Here is an 18,320-nt window from a genome sequence, read left to right as displayed (position 1 = left end):
AGGATTCACAAGGTGAGAATTGCTAAGGTCAGTCAAGAATTCTCAGCATTCAACCAACTTCACTTACCTCAGATCTACAATAAAACTACAATAAATCCACACACCTTTAGGAAGTGAACAATGGGCTGATATTTCTTGCTTTAGGTTTCAGATGTCTGTATTAATTTCCAAGACCACCATACCTCACACAGGAAAAATGACTCACTTGGCCTTGTCAATGAATGTCTTGGCTTTTTCTGTGTCTTCTTTGTCTTTAGTGAAGGACACCAGATAGTGTTTATATTTGATGTTCCTCTCACTAAGAAAGCAAATTATTAAGGTAATTCATACAGAGGTAAGCAAGGATTGGTATCACTACTTAAACATTTACATGTAAGTTAACAAACAGTACTGACACATAAACCTACTTTCCACAGGAGAATCTCCCATTGAGTGTAATTTGGACCAAGGTATAATTTGTTTCTAGCAAAGCCATTCTTTATTTAAGAAAACTCATTTGAGGTGTTATCTTAAAGTGGCATTCGGATATTTGACTGTTGTAAGCTGGTCCATGTGGAGATGACGCAGGTGAAGCAGAGCTCAGTCTTCTCCAAAGGGCCCAGGTGTGTCAGACACAGGGTTTCAGCACCTGCGGCAGGTGTGTCAGACACAGGCCTTTCAGCACCTGCGCCAGGTGTGTCAGATACAGGGTTTCAGCACCTGCGCCAGGTGTGTCAGACACAGGCCTTTCAGCACCTGCGCCAGGTGTGTCAGATACAGGGTTTCAGCACCTGCGCCAGGTGTGTCAGACACAGGCCTTTCAGCATCTGCACCAGGTGTCAGACGCAGGTCTTTCAGCACCTGCGCCAGGTGTGTCAGATACAGGGTTTCAGCACCTGCGGCAGGTGTGTCAGACACAGGGTTTCAGCACCTGCACCAGGTGTACCACACTCTCCTACATGGTACTATGATGGTTTTGAAAAGTCAGAGGTTAAAAGGTCAGTTACACAGTAAATCTTCAGATATGTGAGGCTGAATCAGAAGGCAATCATGTAAAATTAGAAAAAGGAAGGATGAGATCTTAAGAAGTGAAGACGTCTCATCTTAATAAGCAATCATGATACTTATAGATTTAAAAACCAACAAATGACAACCAAATTCTCTTAGCCCACTCATAGGAAATGTTTATTTTTGTGGACTTTTGTTTATGACCTGGAATAATCAGGTCACATAATTTACTGGGTTGGGGGAGTTGTAGTGTCTGGCCTTCTGCCTAGCAAAGTTCTCTGTCGGCATTGACTTCCCTGCAGACCTCAACATCAGACCATCCACCTACCTGAAAGACATTACCACACAGGAAACTGCCTTCACCACACAGGAAGGGGCTAGCTGACTGCACAAAGCTATGCAGAGCCAACTGAGAGTAGCTCCAAATAATTTTGATTATTTGATGATTATTTGATCTTTTGATTGTTGAGAAACCGGTGCTGAACGATGTCAGAGGTTTGAGATGTGATAGCACCGACTGCAGTTTTTCATGACAGATATACCAGCATGTGCATCATGATGGGAGAGAAAGAAGAGGTTCAAAGCAGAGAAGCCTCCTCTACAGCCTGTTTGGGACCTGCTCACCTAAATAGCTCAATGATATCATCTGTCTCCTTCAACTCCTCCGAGAACATGAGAGGCTCAAACAGTAAAGTGAGCCATACCACAGGTCTTTCACTTGTTGAATAATCACAGAACCAAACGCATATTAATTAGTCATTTATAACATACTGACCTAGATGGGTTACCTGGCAAAATATTTGCAAAAGGCCATCATCAGTTAAGCCATACAGAGACACCTAATGGCAGAAAAGTAGCATTGCAAGTGGTTTCCCACTTGCTTTTCTTATAGAGCAGGTCAGCATAGACGTAGTCTTGCAGCCAGTCCTGATGAAAGGAGTAGAATCACATCGGCTCACAGTAGCACAGGTGGTGAATGTGACACAATTCCTGCCTCGCTGCTATTCGCTCCAATGTTCTCTGAGCTTGCTCTCACACACACAGACACACATTCTTTATTGTCTTCTGAAAAGCTATTTATTGGACCAAGTAAGCGTACTAAAGTCTGAAAGATTACTCACCGCACACACATTCAGTGTAACTGGCTTTAATGAAATATAATGAAATGAGGTGTATGTTTATATATGTTGGAGAGTTTCTGACTCCGGATGGAGAAGATCTCGGTGAGATTATACTCCCCAGTACCTTACAGTTTACTCAGTCCCTCGTTTGGTTTTCTACACCCGTCATTACTTTCAACTGCTCCTCATGCCTAGCTTTAAGTTAATGTATTTAAAACCCATCTTATTCCTTGTGTCTTGGCTGTTCATTGTATGTTTATGAAAACCCGTATTTATATGCAAGTCTGTAAGTGTATATCAAAGCACGTTTGTTTTTCTCTTATCCACATATGTTACTTCTGAGCCCTTGTTATGTATTCTCTGACTCTCCATGTTGGCTCTATGACCCTGGACTAGTCTGACGACTTTAATGACTCTGGATTTGCCTGTCATACACCTCACTCTTCTCCACACATACGTCCCCCTCCTTACCACTCAAAATTCACAGAATGAACAGCCGACACAGGCCACAAGACAGGGTTTAAATACATGAACTAATGCACACTAAACAAGACACAGGTGCAAATCATGAACAGTAAATACCAAAACAAGGACTGGAACGGGACTGGAGAAAGTGAAACAACATGAGACAAGGAGACCATTACAACATGGACAATAGCTATTAAAGCATTATGCCATACACCCGTTCTGGCTGTGCCTGACTTCCCGCGTCCCTTTGTATTGGAGGTTGATGCCAGTGGCGTAGGTACTGCTGCCGTCCTCATACAGGAGGATACCCAAGGCTTAGAACACCCTGGTTGTTATTTCTCAAAGAAATTTGTAAAACTAAATTAAATAAATTATAAAAAATTAACATACAGCACCATAGAAAAAGAGGCACTTGCTCTTTTGTTAGTGCTGCAGCATTCTGAAGTTTATACTGGAGGCAGTTCTCGGCCAGTTACGGCATATACTGACCATGATCCCTTGGTCTTTCTTAGCCGTATGGCAAACACCAACCAGCGTCTTATGAGCTGGTCCCTCATTGTACAGGGGTTCAACCTGAATATCCTACACAAAAAGGGAAGTAAGAATATGGTAGCAGATACCCTGTCCCAGGCTTAGCTTTATTTCCTAACGTAGAACTTCTGGGGAGAAGTCCACACTTAAGGGCGGGGGTGTTTTGTCCGCCTGTATGTCTGCATTCTGTGTTCCAGGTTTTGCCTCTGCCTCTCCGGTAACCCCCATCCCGATCCACAGCAGGTTTTCTGGTGAGCAGAGGACAATATAAAAGGAAGAGGCAAAGGACTCAGCAGAGAAGAGTTTGTTGTTGTTGGTTTTGTGTCTGGTTACATTCACACGCAGCTCTAGCATCAAATCACTTTTAGTTTCTGAGAGGATCACTTATAAAACATTTAAATTCTGTAATCATTTATGGCTGAGTTCCTCTCAGAGTAGATTCTAATTCTGCAGCACTATGGGACCATAATGGAAATAAGTCTTTGGGCCTTTTTGTGTTGTCCCAGTCCATTTCTACTTTTATAAAAGACACTGCATCTTATGAAGTGTGGGAGTGCTGTTTTATTTGTTTTATGTGAACTGTTCTATAACAGTCAACATGTTATACAGTGCAGTAGATATGCTATTCAAAACAAGACCGACAGTGCTGTTACTACGGCATGTGATTAAACTCTGAGGAAAATTATGGTTTCTATTCCTGTAACATCTGTGATTCAGCATTTCAGTAATATTAAGGATTTCAGTAGAATTCAGTACACCAGAAGAGCTTGTCATTCACATTTTGGACCAATTCATGTCTAGTTGTTGTTAAGATGCATAAAAGTTTATTTCAATTCTCTTTCTTTGTGCATAACACCTGAACAAACAAACACAAAAACAGAAAAACACCTCAAAACCCAAAATAATTAGGGAAAAACACAAAAATGAGATTCACTTATATATAAACATACATTTGCTTTCTCAAAAACTGAAATACCATCAAGTCACTGGAAAAGGGATCAAAGACTCATACAGACTATGAAAGAAAGAAGGGAAGAGAATGTGCAAAAAAGAGAAAACACACAAGCAGACAAAGTGGAGAAACCCTGTTGTGGTATAGAGCAGTGAGTCATCTCAAGGATGTACATTAATGTTTTGTCAACCCCAGTCTCTCAGGGTTCAGGAGACCCACCTGTACGGGACATGCTCCATGCCCAGCAAACGTTTGGATGCAATCGTGCTTTTTTGGTCTTTGCGCTTGTCTGACAAGTAAATGACCTCTTTTATACCTGTAGGGAAAAAGAATGTTGAGAGTTAGAGATGTAGAGAGACATACACATACACGCACACCTCTGACAGACACAGTGCTAAGGTAGGAAGGGGTGGCATATAAATGCCTCCCCCCAACACATACTCATGTATTTGCTGCTGTGTCCAAAATATTTACATGTACCAAAAGCATGGTTGTGTTAATCTAGTTCAAGTCAGGTGATGGTATTTTTATACTGGGCTCGACCTGAGTGGGCTCATTTCAGTGAATCAAGAGTCAGGAATCCAGGGGTTTGGTGCAGGTGTGAGGGTGAACCCAGGGGCTCGGTGCAGGTGTGAGGATTAACCCAGGGGCTCCGTGCAGGTTTGAGGATTAACCCTGGGGCTCGCTGCAGGTGTGAGGATTAACCCTGGGGCTCAGTGCAGGTGTGAGGATTAACCCAGGGGCTCCGTGCAGGTCTGAGGATTAACCCTGGGACTCGGTGCAGGTGTGAGGATTAACCCAGGGGCTCGCTGCAGGTGTGAGGATTAACCCTGGGGCTCAGTGCAGGTGTGAGGATTAACCCAGGGGCTCGGTGCAGGTGTGAGGATTAACCCTGGGACTCGGTGCAGGTGTGAGGATTAACCCAGGGGCTCAGTGCAGGTGTGAGGGTGAACCCTGGGGCTCGCTGCAGGTGTGAGGATTAACCCAGGGGCTCGGTGCAGGTGTGAGGATTAACCCAGGGGCTCGGTGCAGGTGTGAGGATTAACCCAGGGGCTCGGTGCAGGTGTGAGGATTAACCCAGGGACTCGGTGCAGGTGTGAGGATTAACCCTGGGACTCGGTGCAGGTGTGAGGATTAACCCAGGGGCTCTGTGCAGGTGTGAGGATTAACCCAGGGGCTCGGTGCAGGTGTGAGGATTAACCCAGGGGCTCTGTGCAGGTGTGAGGATTAACCCAGGGGCTCGGTGCAGGTGTGAGGATTAACCCAGGGGCTCGCTGCAGGTGTGAGGGTGAACCCAGGGGCTCGCTGCAGGTGTGAGGATTAACCCTGGGACTCGGTGCAGGTGTGAGGATTAACCCAGGGGCTCCGTGCAGGTGTGAGGGTGAACCCAGGGGCTCGGTGCAGGTGTGAGGATTAACCCAGGGGCTCAGTGCAGGTGTGAGGGTGAACCCTGGGGCTCGCTGCAGGTGTGAGGATTAACCCTGGGGCTCAGTGCAGGTGTGAGGATTAACCCAGGGGCTCCGTGCAGGTCTGAGGATTAACCCTGGGGCTCGCTGCAGGTGTGAGGGTGACCCCAGGGGCTCGCTGCAGGTGTGAGGGTGAACCCTGGGGCTCTGTGCAGGTGTGAGGATTAACCCTGGGGCTCGCTGCAGGTGTGAGGATTAACCCAGGGGCTCGGTGCAGGTGTGAGGATTAACCCAGGGGCTTGCTGCAGGTGTGAGGATTAACCCAGGGGCTCTGTGCAGGTGTGAGGATTAACCCTGGGGCTCGGTGCAGGTGTGAGGATTAACCCTGGGACTCGGTGCAGGTGTGAGGATTAACCCAGGGGCTTGCTGCAGGTGTGAGGATTAACCCAGGGGCTCTGTGCAGGTGTGAGGATTAACCCTGGGGCTCGGTGCAGGTGTGAGGATTAACCCTGGGACTCGGTGCAGGTGTGAGGATTAACCCAGGGGCTCTGTGCAGGTGTGAGGATTAACCCAGGGGCTCGGTGCAGGTGTGAGGATTAACCCTGGGGCTCGGTGCAGGTGTGAGGATTAACCCAGGGGCTCTGTGCAGGTGTGAGGATTAACCCAGGGGCTCGGTGCAGGTGTGAGGATTAACCCAGGGGCTCGCTGCAGGTGTGAGGGTGAACCCAGGGGCTCGCTGCAGGTGTGAGGATTAACCCTGGGACTCGGTGCAGGTGTGAGGATTAACCCAGGGGCTCCGTGCAGGTCTAAGGGTGAACCCAGGGGCTCCGTGCAGGTGTGAGGATTAACCCAGGGGCTCAGTGCAGGTGTGAGGGTGAACCCTGGGGCTCGCTGCAGGTGTGAGGATTAACCCTGGGGCTCAGTGCAGGTGTGAGGATTAACCCAGGGGCTCCGTGCAGGTCTGAGGATTAACCCTGGGGCTTGCTGCAGGTGTGAGGGTGACCCCAGGGGCTCGCTGCAGGTGTGAGGGTGAACCCTGGGGCTCTGTGCAGGTGTGAGGATTAACCCTGGGGCTCGCTGCAGGTGTGAGGGTGAACCCAGGGGCTCGCTGCAGGTGTGAGGGTGAACCCTGGGGCTCTGTGCAGGTGTGAGGGTGAACCCTGGGGCTCTGTGCAGGTGTGAGGGTGAACCCAGGGGCTCGCTGCAGGTGTGAGGGTGAACCCTGGGGCTCTGTGCAGGTGTGAGGGTGAACCCTGGGGCTCTGTGCAGGTGTGAGGGTGAACCCTGGGGCTCTGTGCAGGTGTGAGGGTGAACCCAGGGGCTCGCTGCAGGTGTGAGGGTGAACCCTGGGGCTCTGTGCAGGTGTGAGGATTAACCCAGGGGCTCGGTGCAGGTGTGAGGATTAACCCAGGGGCTTGCTGCAGGTGTGAGGATTAACCCAGGGGCTCGGTGCAGGTGTGAGGATTAACCCTGGGGCTCGTTGCAGGTGTGAGGGTGAACCCAGGGGCTCGCTGCAGGTGTGAGGGTGAACCCTGGGGCTCTGTGCAGGTGTGCACTCACCTGTCTGGATGATGAGCTTGGCACACTCGTTACATGGGAAGAGAGTCACATACATAGAGCAGTCCTTCACACTCCTGGGGCTGCTGTTCAAGATTGCGTTCAACTCCGCGTGGCACACTGTGCAACAGAGAGTAGCACGATAACTTTGAACAAATGTATTACATTCCAAAGAATGTAACCTAGTATGCACACACACATACAGGCACACATTTGGCTGCATTCTTTTCCCTTTTGATGTTTAAAGTTAATATAAGTAGGTTGGAATCACTACAAAAAACTTTAGTGTCCCGTATCCTGCAGGTAATGTTTCAGGACAGGACAGGCTTGGTTTTCTGTTTGTTTTTTGCTGTTTAATGAAAGTTATTTTGTTTTGTAGACTCTGCAAGCTCTTGGTTGGCTGCATTTAGCTGACTAGATTGGCTCTTCAGTTGGGTGTTTTATTCCTAGTTTACTAACTCTTAACTTTGATGTTCACATTCATATTTAATGAATTTAAACATTTGGCAAATGCCCTTGTCCAGAGCAACTTACAGAAGTGCTTTGGAGTGTCTATCATTTCTTTCTTGTATTGTTCTTTTTTATTTTCTTAATAAACTTTTTATCTTTGGAAAACTTTCCAAAGTTTATAGCTATATATGGCCTTATAGTGACAGATTGTGATTTATATTGCAGTGTTTGTGTGTGTGTGTATGTGCTGTGCAGTGTGCACTTGCGCACTACAAAGTACTTTGTAATGATGAACTGTAAGCCTTGAATAGTATCTGTATTTGGTTCAAGAAAGGGCTAATGAGAGAAACCATTTAACATTGCTCTGCCAACTTTTATTGTGTCATACATCCTAATATTTGCCTAATAGTATGATCTCATCATTGAAGTGATATCTGAAAGCAGGTAGTTACACACATGTACTATGTCTGATATATGGTGCTTTCTGTAACTATTGGCCACCCTCCTAGCGTCCCTATTTTAATATTTCCCTGTTGTGCCTTTGTTTTCCTATACTTCCTTGTATAATTCCTTGGTTTCGTTTTCTCCGCTCCTCGTCTGTTCCTCAGTTCCAGTCCGTGTTTTGGTTCTCTTGATTGTTCTAGTTATTTAAGCACTGGGGTTTGTCTTCTAGTTTGAAAGTTGTTTTGGTAAGCGATGTTCCTTCCGTCCGGTTTACATTATGCTCGTTGTACTGTTGTCGCCATTGTTTTTCCGTTTTTCCATGTATTATTTACCCTCAGTGTTTCCCCCTTGCCTCTGTTTATTTTGCCCTTCGTGTTTGTATTTCCCTCGTTAATAAATGCCTCTGGCATTTGCGTTCTGCCTCTTGCCTCGTTCCTGCTAGAATTGTAATGCTTCCTCAATGGTTATATAAATTATTTACAGCTTTTGGAGTTTGATGCGATGTACTTCAATACATAATCATAAATTTGATAGGTTTAGTATGTGAAAACAAACTTTGTAACTTAAACTGAACATATATCCAAATAGATGCCTGTGCTGGTAACTCACCGTATAGATATTTGGTCTTCAGTTGATCTGGTTCATCACATTTTCGAGCCCAGGGAAAAGCACCGTCACAGTAGCCACAACAATCTTATTCTCATTATTCTTCTGATCCACAATACAGGCCCCAACCTATAAAGCAGAGTTTATATTAAATCATCTTAAGCACAAAATTGAGAGAAACAAATGAGGTGATAATGTGATAATGAAACCATTGAAATATCTGAGCAAACCAAATGTATCAGAAGTGAGGAGCAACTGTCAGCAATACATCCATTATTGGTCTCTCATGATTGGTGTGATTTTGACCAAAGGGCAGGTGTTAGTGGGATATAGAGGCTACATGTATTTGTATATGTGGTAAATGCTAAATACTTTCATCCACACAATGGTAACAGCACCTGAAGGCAAAATTAACATATCAACAAAACACTGACCCTCTCAAGAAAATAAAAAACTATGAAAGATTATTGCCCACATACATGTTTGCTGAGAATACTTTAAATTCTCGGAGCAACCTACATAAGACGTCTAATGGCCAATTCTACTGGGACACCCGATCATTCCTATAGGTTTTGATTTATAGTAAGTTTAGTAGTAGTGTATAATATATATATATAATCTTTTCTTGTTTTGTCTTATGAAATTTAGGAGAAAACCAGCTAACATGCCTGAAAATGTGTTGGACTGAACTGCACTAATAGCAGGTTTCTGTGATTGAATCCAACAGTCACAAATTAGTACATGCAGAAGTACAGTTAGTTGAGATCAGCTAAACAGAGACACACAGATAAATAGGTTGACGTTGTGGGAGACCGGTGAAAGACGAGTGAGCTTTCATACCTGTGTGTTTGGATCTTTGCTCCTCTGGGCGCTCAGCAAAGCAACACCCATGAAGTAAACTTCATGCTGTAGGATGTCTTCTGCTCTTCTTCCCTGGTAACTGCTGTAGTTACCATAGTGGGAGGGGCAAGGCAGGTTTATTTGTACAGCACTTTTCATACACATTTGCTATTCAACGTGCTTCACATAAGACAGAAGAATAATATGGCGTATTATATCCCAAGATCTATCACCTCTGGAAAGTTTTTGCCAACAATAAAATTAAAGGAGAAAAAAAAAGCATACAGATACAATTTAGGGTAGGAGCAGAGAGGAAGAGTACAGACACTCTTAATTATAGTCAGTACATGGAAGAGGAACGGTAAGGAACAGAAAGACATAAGTAGAGTTAAACAGAGTTAAACAGACTGCTATATCAAAAAGCAACAGGAAAACAGCCAATTTGGAGTCTTTACTTGGTTTTAATTTGGACTTTCTTTAACTGTGGTTATATTATAACTGAAACATAAACCATGCTTTGTGCAAATTATTTCAGCTGTGATCATCAAAAAAACAAAAAACAAAATGAACAAGGATTACTGAGAACAGGTAGAGATTCATTGTTATGCAGTGTGAAATCTTGACCAACAAAGATCAGTACAGTACAAAATGAGATTCACTTATATTCAAGTTTCAAGTTTGGTTTATTCGTCACATACATAGTCATACACAGTATAACTCGCAGTGAAATGGTGGACAGAACTACTACTTAGACAGAACAGTAAGCTTCCTGTAAGCTTCCTGTAAGCTTCCTGTTCAGCTTACTGTTCTGTCTAAGAAATTGTAATGTGGCAGTAACCTATATGATAACAGCTCCTTATCCTTTGGACATATACAAACTGCATTCAGAACTGCCAGGTTAGTACCAATCCTTAAAAAGGTCACACTCAACGGCTCCAACATAACCAATTACAGACCAGTATCTCTTCTCTCTTTCCTCTCAAAAGCTACATTTACATTATCTGACACTTTTATCCAAAGCATCTTACAATTATGAGTGCAACTTGAGGGTTAAGGGTCTTGCTCAGGGGCCCAACAGTGGCAACTTGGCAGTAAACCAGCAACCTCCCAATTACAAGTCAAGTACTCTAACCACTGAGCTCCCACTGCTCTAGAGTTCATTTGAACAAGAAGTTTACAATCAATTATCTCTTTTTCTCACCCAGAACCAGCTCCACAATCCCAATCAGTCTGGATATAAACCAGTAAATTAAACAGAAACAGCCCTAATAGCAGTGACAGAGAAACTTTATGCTGCCAAAGCTGCCAAACTATCTACTGTCTTGATTCTAGACCTTTCTGCAGCCTTTTCGTAGCCACAGTAAAACACCACTTCCTCCTATCTGTTCCCGCCACTTTGCACTTCTAGCCATCAGCAGTGATCCCTGTATTTCTACAATATCCTAGTTCATTGGTCTGTTGGACTCTAACCTACTGTACTGCACTAGGATGTATTCTATGAGTAAATGACAAAGCACTTTAGTAAGAAGGTCTGGATAAGATCGTCTGCCAAAGGCTGTAAATGCAGTAATTGGGGGAGGGGTTGCCACCAGACCAGTGAGAGGCCCCAGAAGGCTGACAAACTTTAAGCTACAGCAGTGGCAATGTGCGAAGTTTGCAGTATGACAGTATGAGACCTGAATACCCTAAGGGCACGCCACTCGAATCCCCTCAACACAAGTAGCATGTATGATTGTTTAATATTGACAACAAATTTTCAGCTACAAAAGCCAGTAAACAAAAATGAAGAGGAGTTCTACCTCTGGTAATCAAAAGAGAAAGAATAAAATAGAGGCAGAGGAGAAAATAACCCATGACAGTGGTGAGTGGAGCAGATAAATATAATGCTAAATAACTACGCGCTGCTAGTCTAGCCCGTGGGGAAGATACACTTGATAACATAGTTAGCAGAGCATCCTAGTGTGTCCAGCTCGGCTGGCCAAGACGTGAGTCAGAGTCAGGACAAACTAGCCTAGCAGGATGACAGAACCAGTCATCTTGTTCTTGGGTTTGCTACTGAAAAAAAACATGGTGTATGCAATTTCTACAGAAATGTTGTACCTGTCGTTTTATAAGACACAAGTAATGCAATGATTTGGAAGTGGAAATCAGCTAACTTTCACATTAGTTTTTCTGTAGCTAACTGATGAAAGCTACATGTCTAGCTATGAATGAAGTTATGAAATTTAGATGCAAGGACATTTGGAAGTGTATTCTAAATTACCAACGTTTATTGGTATACATTATTGTTGGATATGTGCAGTGTGGTCTGTTTTTTATTGTATTTTCCATTGCTGTAGTACTCATATTTTTGAATCACAAGTTTTTAAAATGTTATTGTTAAGTTTTGAAATAATAAGTTTACATTTCACTTTTTTTTGGTGTCATTATTTATTACAATGGTGAAGAATGCTTGCTGGAGGGGACCCTTTACTCGCCACTGCACACGTGATGAAACTTTGATCTGATCAGAGTGGGCTTTCTCTCACGCCTGGCCCACAGACAGGAACCAGGACTCCACTGGTGCCACGTGCCAAGCAACTAAACCATAAAATGGCCTAGCTGATTGCTGGCCAGGATTTGTGACACTTCCTCCTATTCTTAGGTGTCAGAAAACTACAAATTGGAATGCAGGAACCTGTTACCAGCCTGAATATACTTCAAGGAGCTGTGATCATAAATTCCATCGGACTCAAAAACTTTCCAGGATAACCCAATTTTCCTTATTCCTCGGAGATATGGTTTTCATCACAGCTCCACAAACTAAAAATTAAACTACTATGATGTCAAATGGTCATCAGCCAATAATGTATGGCTATCATAATATAATTTCATGTTGTGATTATCTGCTTAAATTTGATGATTGTCCATGGTTTCTTTATTCTCTTCATTACTTGTTTCTTATTAATTTGCATTATTCTAATCAAGTCACTTGTATGTTGCTTACCTTGTTTATTGTAAACAAAATAACCACTCCTATTTATGCTTTCTAGAAATCTTACATGACCAAATAAGACAAATTATTAGTTATAAGTAAAATTATTATGCATTATGCGGATGCATTCCCTGAGAAGAGCGAGATTTATTAGGGGCAAATCCAAAATCAGAGTAGTAAGAATGGTCCAGGGTCAAATTACCAACACAAAGAGTTCTGGGATACACAAAAATCCAATGGCTTGGATAACAACTACGAAAAGCAAACATGTCAGAGGCCTGGATTAACAATGACCAGCCGCAAGACTGAGCAAACAGAAGTTATATATATATACACAAGAACAAACACAGGGTATATATACACAATTACAAACACAGGGCATATATACAAAAGAACAAACACAGGGTATATATACACAATTACAAACACAGGGCATATATACACAACAACAAACAGGGCATATATACACAAGAACAAAAACAGGGCATATATACACAAGAACAAAAACAGGGCATATATACACAAGAACAAACACAGGGTATATATACACAAGAACAAACACAGGGCATATATACACAACAACAAACAAAGGGCATATATACACAACACAAAACACACAGTCATACACATAACAATTTAAAACAGCTACACATAGTCATAAAATACTGTGTTTAGTAAAATGCCTGTATGACTGTCTGTTGCCATGTGAAAACAGAAATACTAAATATTTTTTTAAAAAAGAATACAAAGAATAAGATATAAAATGGGGAAGAATATGAAAACAAAAAGACCCCTGAATAACTATAATAAAATCACTGCGTTTAAATTCCTATCAATAAAGTATTTTAGCGTTTCTAAAATGTTATGCAATAAAAAGTATGTCCACGTAACGTCTCCCTTGTATGCCATGTTATAAACATGTATTGCATATAAACTGCGATATTTACGCGCAGCGATGGTGTTCTTCAACAATTCACGCTATTCCCGCCCTAACGTTTTGCGCGGGAGTTTAGTTGAGTCCACACAGTTTTTCGCGGGAGTTTAGCTGCGTCCGTTCTGGTCGGTAAATGTTGGGCGGCGTGTTGGAGAAGCCCTTCGGAGAGAGCTGAGAGGGTGTTTCAGTAGGGAAGAAGTACTTTGTACCGATCTAGGATGAGCCGAGCAGAAGGCCGAGGGATGAGCCCGTGTAACTGGTAAGACTACACATTGCTCATGAAATATACGCGTGGCGTCCTGACCGGCACGCCACTGGGGAAGAAGACTGCTGAGAATGTGGGAGATGGACCTCATGGTAGTTTGTGAAACTCTCCCTGACTGCGAAGTATTGTTTTCCAGTGACTTAAGATGTCAGATTTCCAGTGATTGATTGCAGTATGGTTTTAATTATTTGTTGTGATCACTGTGAAACGTTTCTGTTCATACAAAATCTGGACTGTAGGTTAATAGGCTTATGAGTTCTAATACATTGCAGTAAAGTATAGTATTACTTATATTATTATGTGCCTTAGAGAAAGTCCGAGGAACGGCCTGTTTGAGTGTTCCGTAATTTTCTTTCTTTTACGTAGTTTTTTTTTTTTGCTGGTCAGTGTTCCTCTCACCTACACAAACACCCCCGACCCATCAAGGGCGTTCATTTGAAAGAAAAGTGTTTTAACGTTTTGGAATTGCATGTATTTCTGCATGAGTCAACTAAAATGTCGTTGTCATCCTAATTTATATCGTAAATTGGTTAAGAAGTAGGAGACTTTTTAGGATGCCGTATCTTTTATTGGTTTTCTGTCGCACTCTCACTAACGCCCTATTCTACCCTTCCTTTCTCACGCTTGTTTTCTCTCTGTCCTTCTTACTTTTCCTCTGTATGGAGAGGTGTGTGTCTCGTCTTGCTCTGACACGCTCGGGCCTGTGGACTACGAGGCGTTTCTGAGACCGTGTTATGCCAGCCTTCTCCTGTAAGCGCTGCACTTGTTTGATGCTCCCTGGTGATGGCCGCTTCCTCTTCAATATTGTGCCTACAGGACGAGGAAGAGGCAGGACTATCTGGATTGGCCTGAATATTTCATGAGTGTTGCCTTCCTGTCCGCTCAGAGGAGCAAGGATCCAAACTCGCAGGTATCAGGGATGACTGTTCGTTAAATCATTAGAGTGATAAGTTTAAACTCCTAAAGTTCATCTGGAACATCTAAGGTTGGTACAGACAGTAAATTTTCTAATCACATGTCTGAGTCTGGAGCAGCCTGATAAAGTAATTGTGGGCTCTATATTGGAAAATAATCTTATAATAAATGCACACCAAAATAAATGATTTGTTAGCAAGCACATTTGCGTGCTGTGACGTTTTGCAATATTTCAGCTTCTAAAAGCTTTGTGGAGAGAGATTGATGAAGCATGATGTATGTAACTGATGCCGATCTGGTGTAAACTGTTTGGTAGGTGGGTGCCTGTATAGTGAATCCGGAGAACAAGATTGTGGGTATCGGCTACAACGGGATGCCCAATGGCTGTGACGACGACCTTTTGCCCTGGTCTCGGTCTGCTGAGGACAGGCTGGACACAAAATACCCGTATGGTGAGTTTACCTGAGCTGGAGTGGCTACAAACCATCTACCTTCAACCACCTTCCACCTGCCCGAGAAACCCTCCTTCTTTATTTAGATTTTCTTTGATAATTTAGTATCTTTCCTGTTTGTTTTTAATTTTCTTTTTTCCTTCACCCATTGACATCTCTGGGAATTGGTGTATATATACATATAGTATATAATTAGTATATATACATATAGTATATAATTAGTATATATACAGATGGTATATAATTAGTATATATACAGATACATGTATCTTGAGAATGGCCTTGTTGTTAAGATATGATGCTATAATGTGGCTTCCTCAACTAGGAGAGGACCTGATGTCTCTATCATTAAGAAATGTTGAGACCTCTAAATTGCAAATTTACAAATGCATATTATACATATGCTTAGTATAAAAAAAGCTGTTTACAATCTACAAGTACATTCAGTGATACTAAAGTCCTTATGTCCCCAGTGTTGACCTGTTTATATATATTCATTTATATTATTGCCTTTTTAATGTTACAAAAGCAGGATAATGTAGGTTAGTGAAGTTGATTTATTGTTTCAATATGTCCTTATCTATATGATGATACATTGTCAGGGAAATGTAAGAATTGTATCAGACTGTATAAAGGCTGTATCCAGTTGTTTTAATCTCCCCACACAACCTAGACCGTGTGTGTGTGTGTGTGTGTGTGTGTGTGTGTGTGTGTGTGTGTGCGCGCGCGCGCGTGCTAAAATGTCCTGGACATTGGCCTTAATCAAAAAAATTCTAATCCATTGTAGTCCTAAATTAGCCCACCAGGGGGCAGCTGTGGGCACTATTAGTGGGGAAGGCTAGAATTTGAGCGAAGGCTCTAGATCAATTCTTATTTTTTTGTGATTGAATTCTAGTTCTGATTGCTGCTTGGTGTTGTTTTTCTTGGACAGTAATTAATGCCAAAGCATGAACAAAGCCACTGCCAGCATTTTCAGAAATGTGCAGAATCAATTTTTACCTTGTTTTCATTCGGGTATAATGAAGCTGGCCTGAGTCATTAGCCCTCACTAATTTATTCAGCTCATTTTCCTGTTTTTAGCCGGGTTGCCCCTCTAGGCACATTGGAGAGGCCCCACACCTGCCTGCGGTATGGACTGGGCAGCTTGTGGCCCACGGCTTCTCAATTACAGGCGCTGCTGTGGTTCAGGCTCAGAAATGTGCCGTACCTTCAGAGGGTAATTGTGTGCCTGACCTGCCGAGCCGGTCCTGCTGCCTGATCCACTCGCCAGATGTGTTTTCAGCAAGAGCTGGGCGATTATATCGTTATCCCAGTAGTGGCGTTGGCAATACTGGTTTAGGAAATGCTGTGATTTGTGTTGTGGATTTTTTTGTTTGTGTTTGTTTGTTTGTTTGTTTGTTTTTTGGTGTGTGTGCATGCTGTGAGCTTCCTGACCCGTATTAGACCCACCAAATGATTGTTCTGTTGGTATTTTGGTGAAATGTGATGCTCCTGTGGTCCAGCAAGTGTAAATATTTTGGTCAGGATATAATGGAGTGGCTCTTAACCATGTCACATTAAGAATTTTACTTTGTCTTAATGTATTGCAAACCACATCACAGTTGCAGTACGTAGCAATTCTCCATGTTGCTCTGCCTGTATTTCAAACTGCATGCAGTACATACACATACCAGCACTTATTTGGCATGACGTTCTTATTTAACTTTTTTTAATCGAACAGTCATCAATAAAAGGGGGACTTGAGACTGTAGATTGAATGAGTTTCTGATTACAGTCTGGCATAAATCCTGAAGGTGTAGTTGTCTCTTTTAGGGAGGCCTCACTGAATGGGCGGAGACCTTAGGCGAGGCCAGGCGACTAGTAAATGATGTTGTTCTAGTAGCCACTAGATGGCGCCAAGAAACCAGTTATAAAGTTGGAATGCTCGCGGCCTGTTTTAGAAAGTGGGGAAAAAACACCTGTAAGTTCTTTTTTTCATATATATATATATATATATAAAATAGTATTATGGCAAATAGCAAGGAAAATTGAAATGAGAATTTTGATATATTTATCAATTTGTACTAATTCTGATAAATTGTAAAAAGGTGATAATGGTGGTCGCCATGACGATGCAGATGAAGGCAGTTCAGATTTGACGAGTTGAGCCATCTCTGGTGTCCCAGGGAGCCATGACGTCTGCCACTCATCCTGCTCCTTCTCTGTCAAGCTGCTGAGCACTGATGTGTGCTTTCTCCCTGTAGAGTGTGTGTGTGAGAGAGAGAGAATTATTGATGTATCTCTTCCAATTCTTTCATTCTGCACACTCGTCTGTACTTTCTGCTGTTTCTTTGTCTGCTCTCTCGCTGTCTCTCTCTCTCGCTGTCTCTCTCTCTCGCTGTGTCTCTCTCTCGCTGTCTCTCTCTCTCTCTCTCTGGTTCTAGGGCTTTTGCTGTAGGAGTGTGTGGCTGAGATGGTGTGCTGCTCTCCAGCCACTGATGGGCCTCTTCGTTGTAGTAATTAACTTTGGGCGAGGGACTGATTAGCCCGGGACTTTGTGCCTGATGTGGTGGAGAGCAGACATCTGTTCAGACTCTCACACACTTCTCCTTCTGCGTGCGCCTCTCTTAGTCTTTTCTCCCCCCCCCCCGTTAAGGCTGAGAAATTGTGGCGGCAGCTGATTTGTTTTGATTGTGACCGAGAGAGAGCCATTCTGTGGGTGGATACCACACGTGGGTGTGTGGGACTGAGGGAGGGAGAAATCTGCTCCTTTTTCCAGGCTGGTATTTATTGTTTAAATAAAACATGTTCTGCTCCTCTGTGTTGAACAGTGTGCCACGCAGAGCTCAACGCCATCATGAATAAGAACTCTGCAGATGTGAAGGGCTGCTCCATGTATGTGGCTCTGTTTCCCTGCAACGAGTGTGCCAAGCTCATCATCCAGGCAGGTGAGTGCACACCTGCACCGACCCCCTGGGTTCACCCTCACAGCTGCGGCCAGCCCCTGACCTCAGCCTCAGGGTCTCTGATCTTGGGCTTCTGACCCACACTGTCCTCATTCAGACACTCAGGCTAAGGCCAAAGCCACACCATGTCTAATTACACAACCAACTCTTTCAAATGTGAAATTTTAATGCATTGTGTTTCTCTGGTGATGTATTTAAGTGTAGACACGTCAGGGTTAATAGGTTTGGCCGTGTGTGTGTGTGTGTGTGTGGGGTGGGGGGGGGAGTTTTACTCCCATAAGCAGTCATTACCATATTGGCTCTTCTTGCAGTGGAGGTTAGATGTGTGTAAACACTGCTGCTTGTACATATTGCATCTTTGTGACGTGGCTAAACAGCACTGTGGTGTCATGTAATCATGATCGTAGCGTGTCTGCTTTTTCAGATTTAGACACCCTTGCTGCGTTGGTGAGTGCAGTAGGGGTCTCTTCACT

At 43.4% G+C, this 18,320-nt stretch overlaps 1 protein-coding gene and 1 pseudogene across 1 annotated transcript in view; one reads left to right on the top strand and one right to left on the bottom strand.

Moving 5' to 3' along the window:
* Nucleotides 1-678: 678 nt before the first annotated feature.
* On the bottom strand, nt 679-9,527 carry LOC118242243 (annotated as a pseudogene).
* A 3,819-nt stretch (nt 9,528-13,346) lies between these two features.
* The window catches only part of dctd (dCMP deaminase), a 12,939-nt gene continuing 7,965 nt past the window's right edge, over nt 13,347-18,320 (top strand). The window contains exons 1-4 of the mRNA XM_027017957.2: nt 13,347-13,529; nt 14,352-14,445; nt 14,767-14,902; nt 17,713-17,829. Of these exons, the coding sequence (XP_026873758.2) occupies nt 13,489-13,529; nt 14,352-14,445; nt 14,767-14,902; nt 17,713-17,829 (388 nt within the window). The 5' untranslated portion in view covers nt 13,347-13,488. The remainder of the gene's footprint in view (nt 13,530-14,351; nt 14,446-14,766; nt 14,903-17,712; nt 17,830-18,320) is intronic.

Source organism: Electrophorus electricus, chromosome 11 (genome assembly GCF_013358815.1).
Source record: "Electrophorus electricus isolate fEleEle1 chromosome 11, fEleEle1.pri, whole genome shotgun sequence".
Taxonomy (NCBI): domain Eukaryota; kingdom Metazoa; phylum Chordata; class Actinopteri; order Gymnotiformes; family Gymnotidae; genus Electrophorus; species Electrophorus electricus.
The sequence above is the reverse complement of the archived record's forward strand: the minus strand, read 5'-3'. Positions and strand labels throughout refer to the sequence as shown.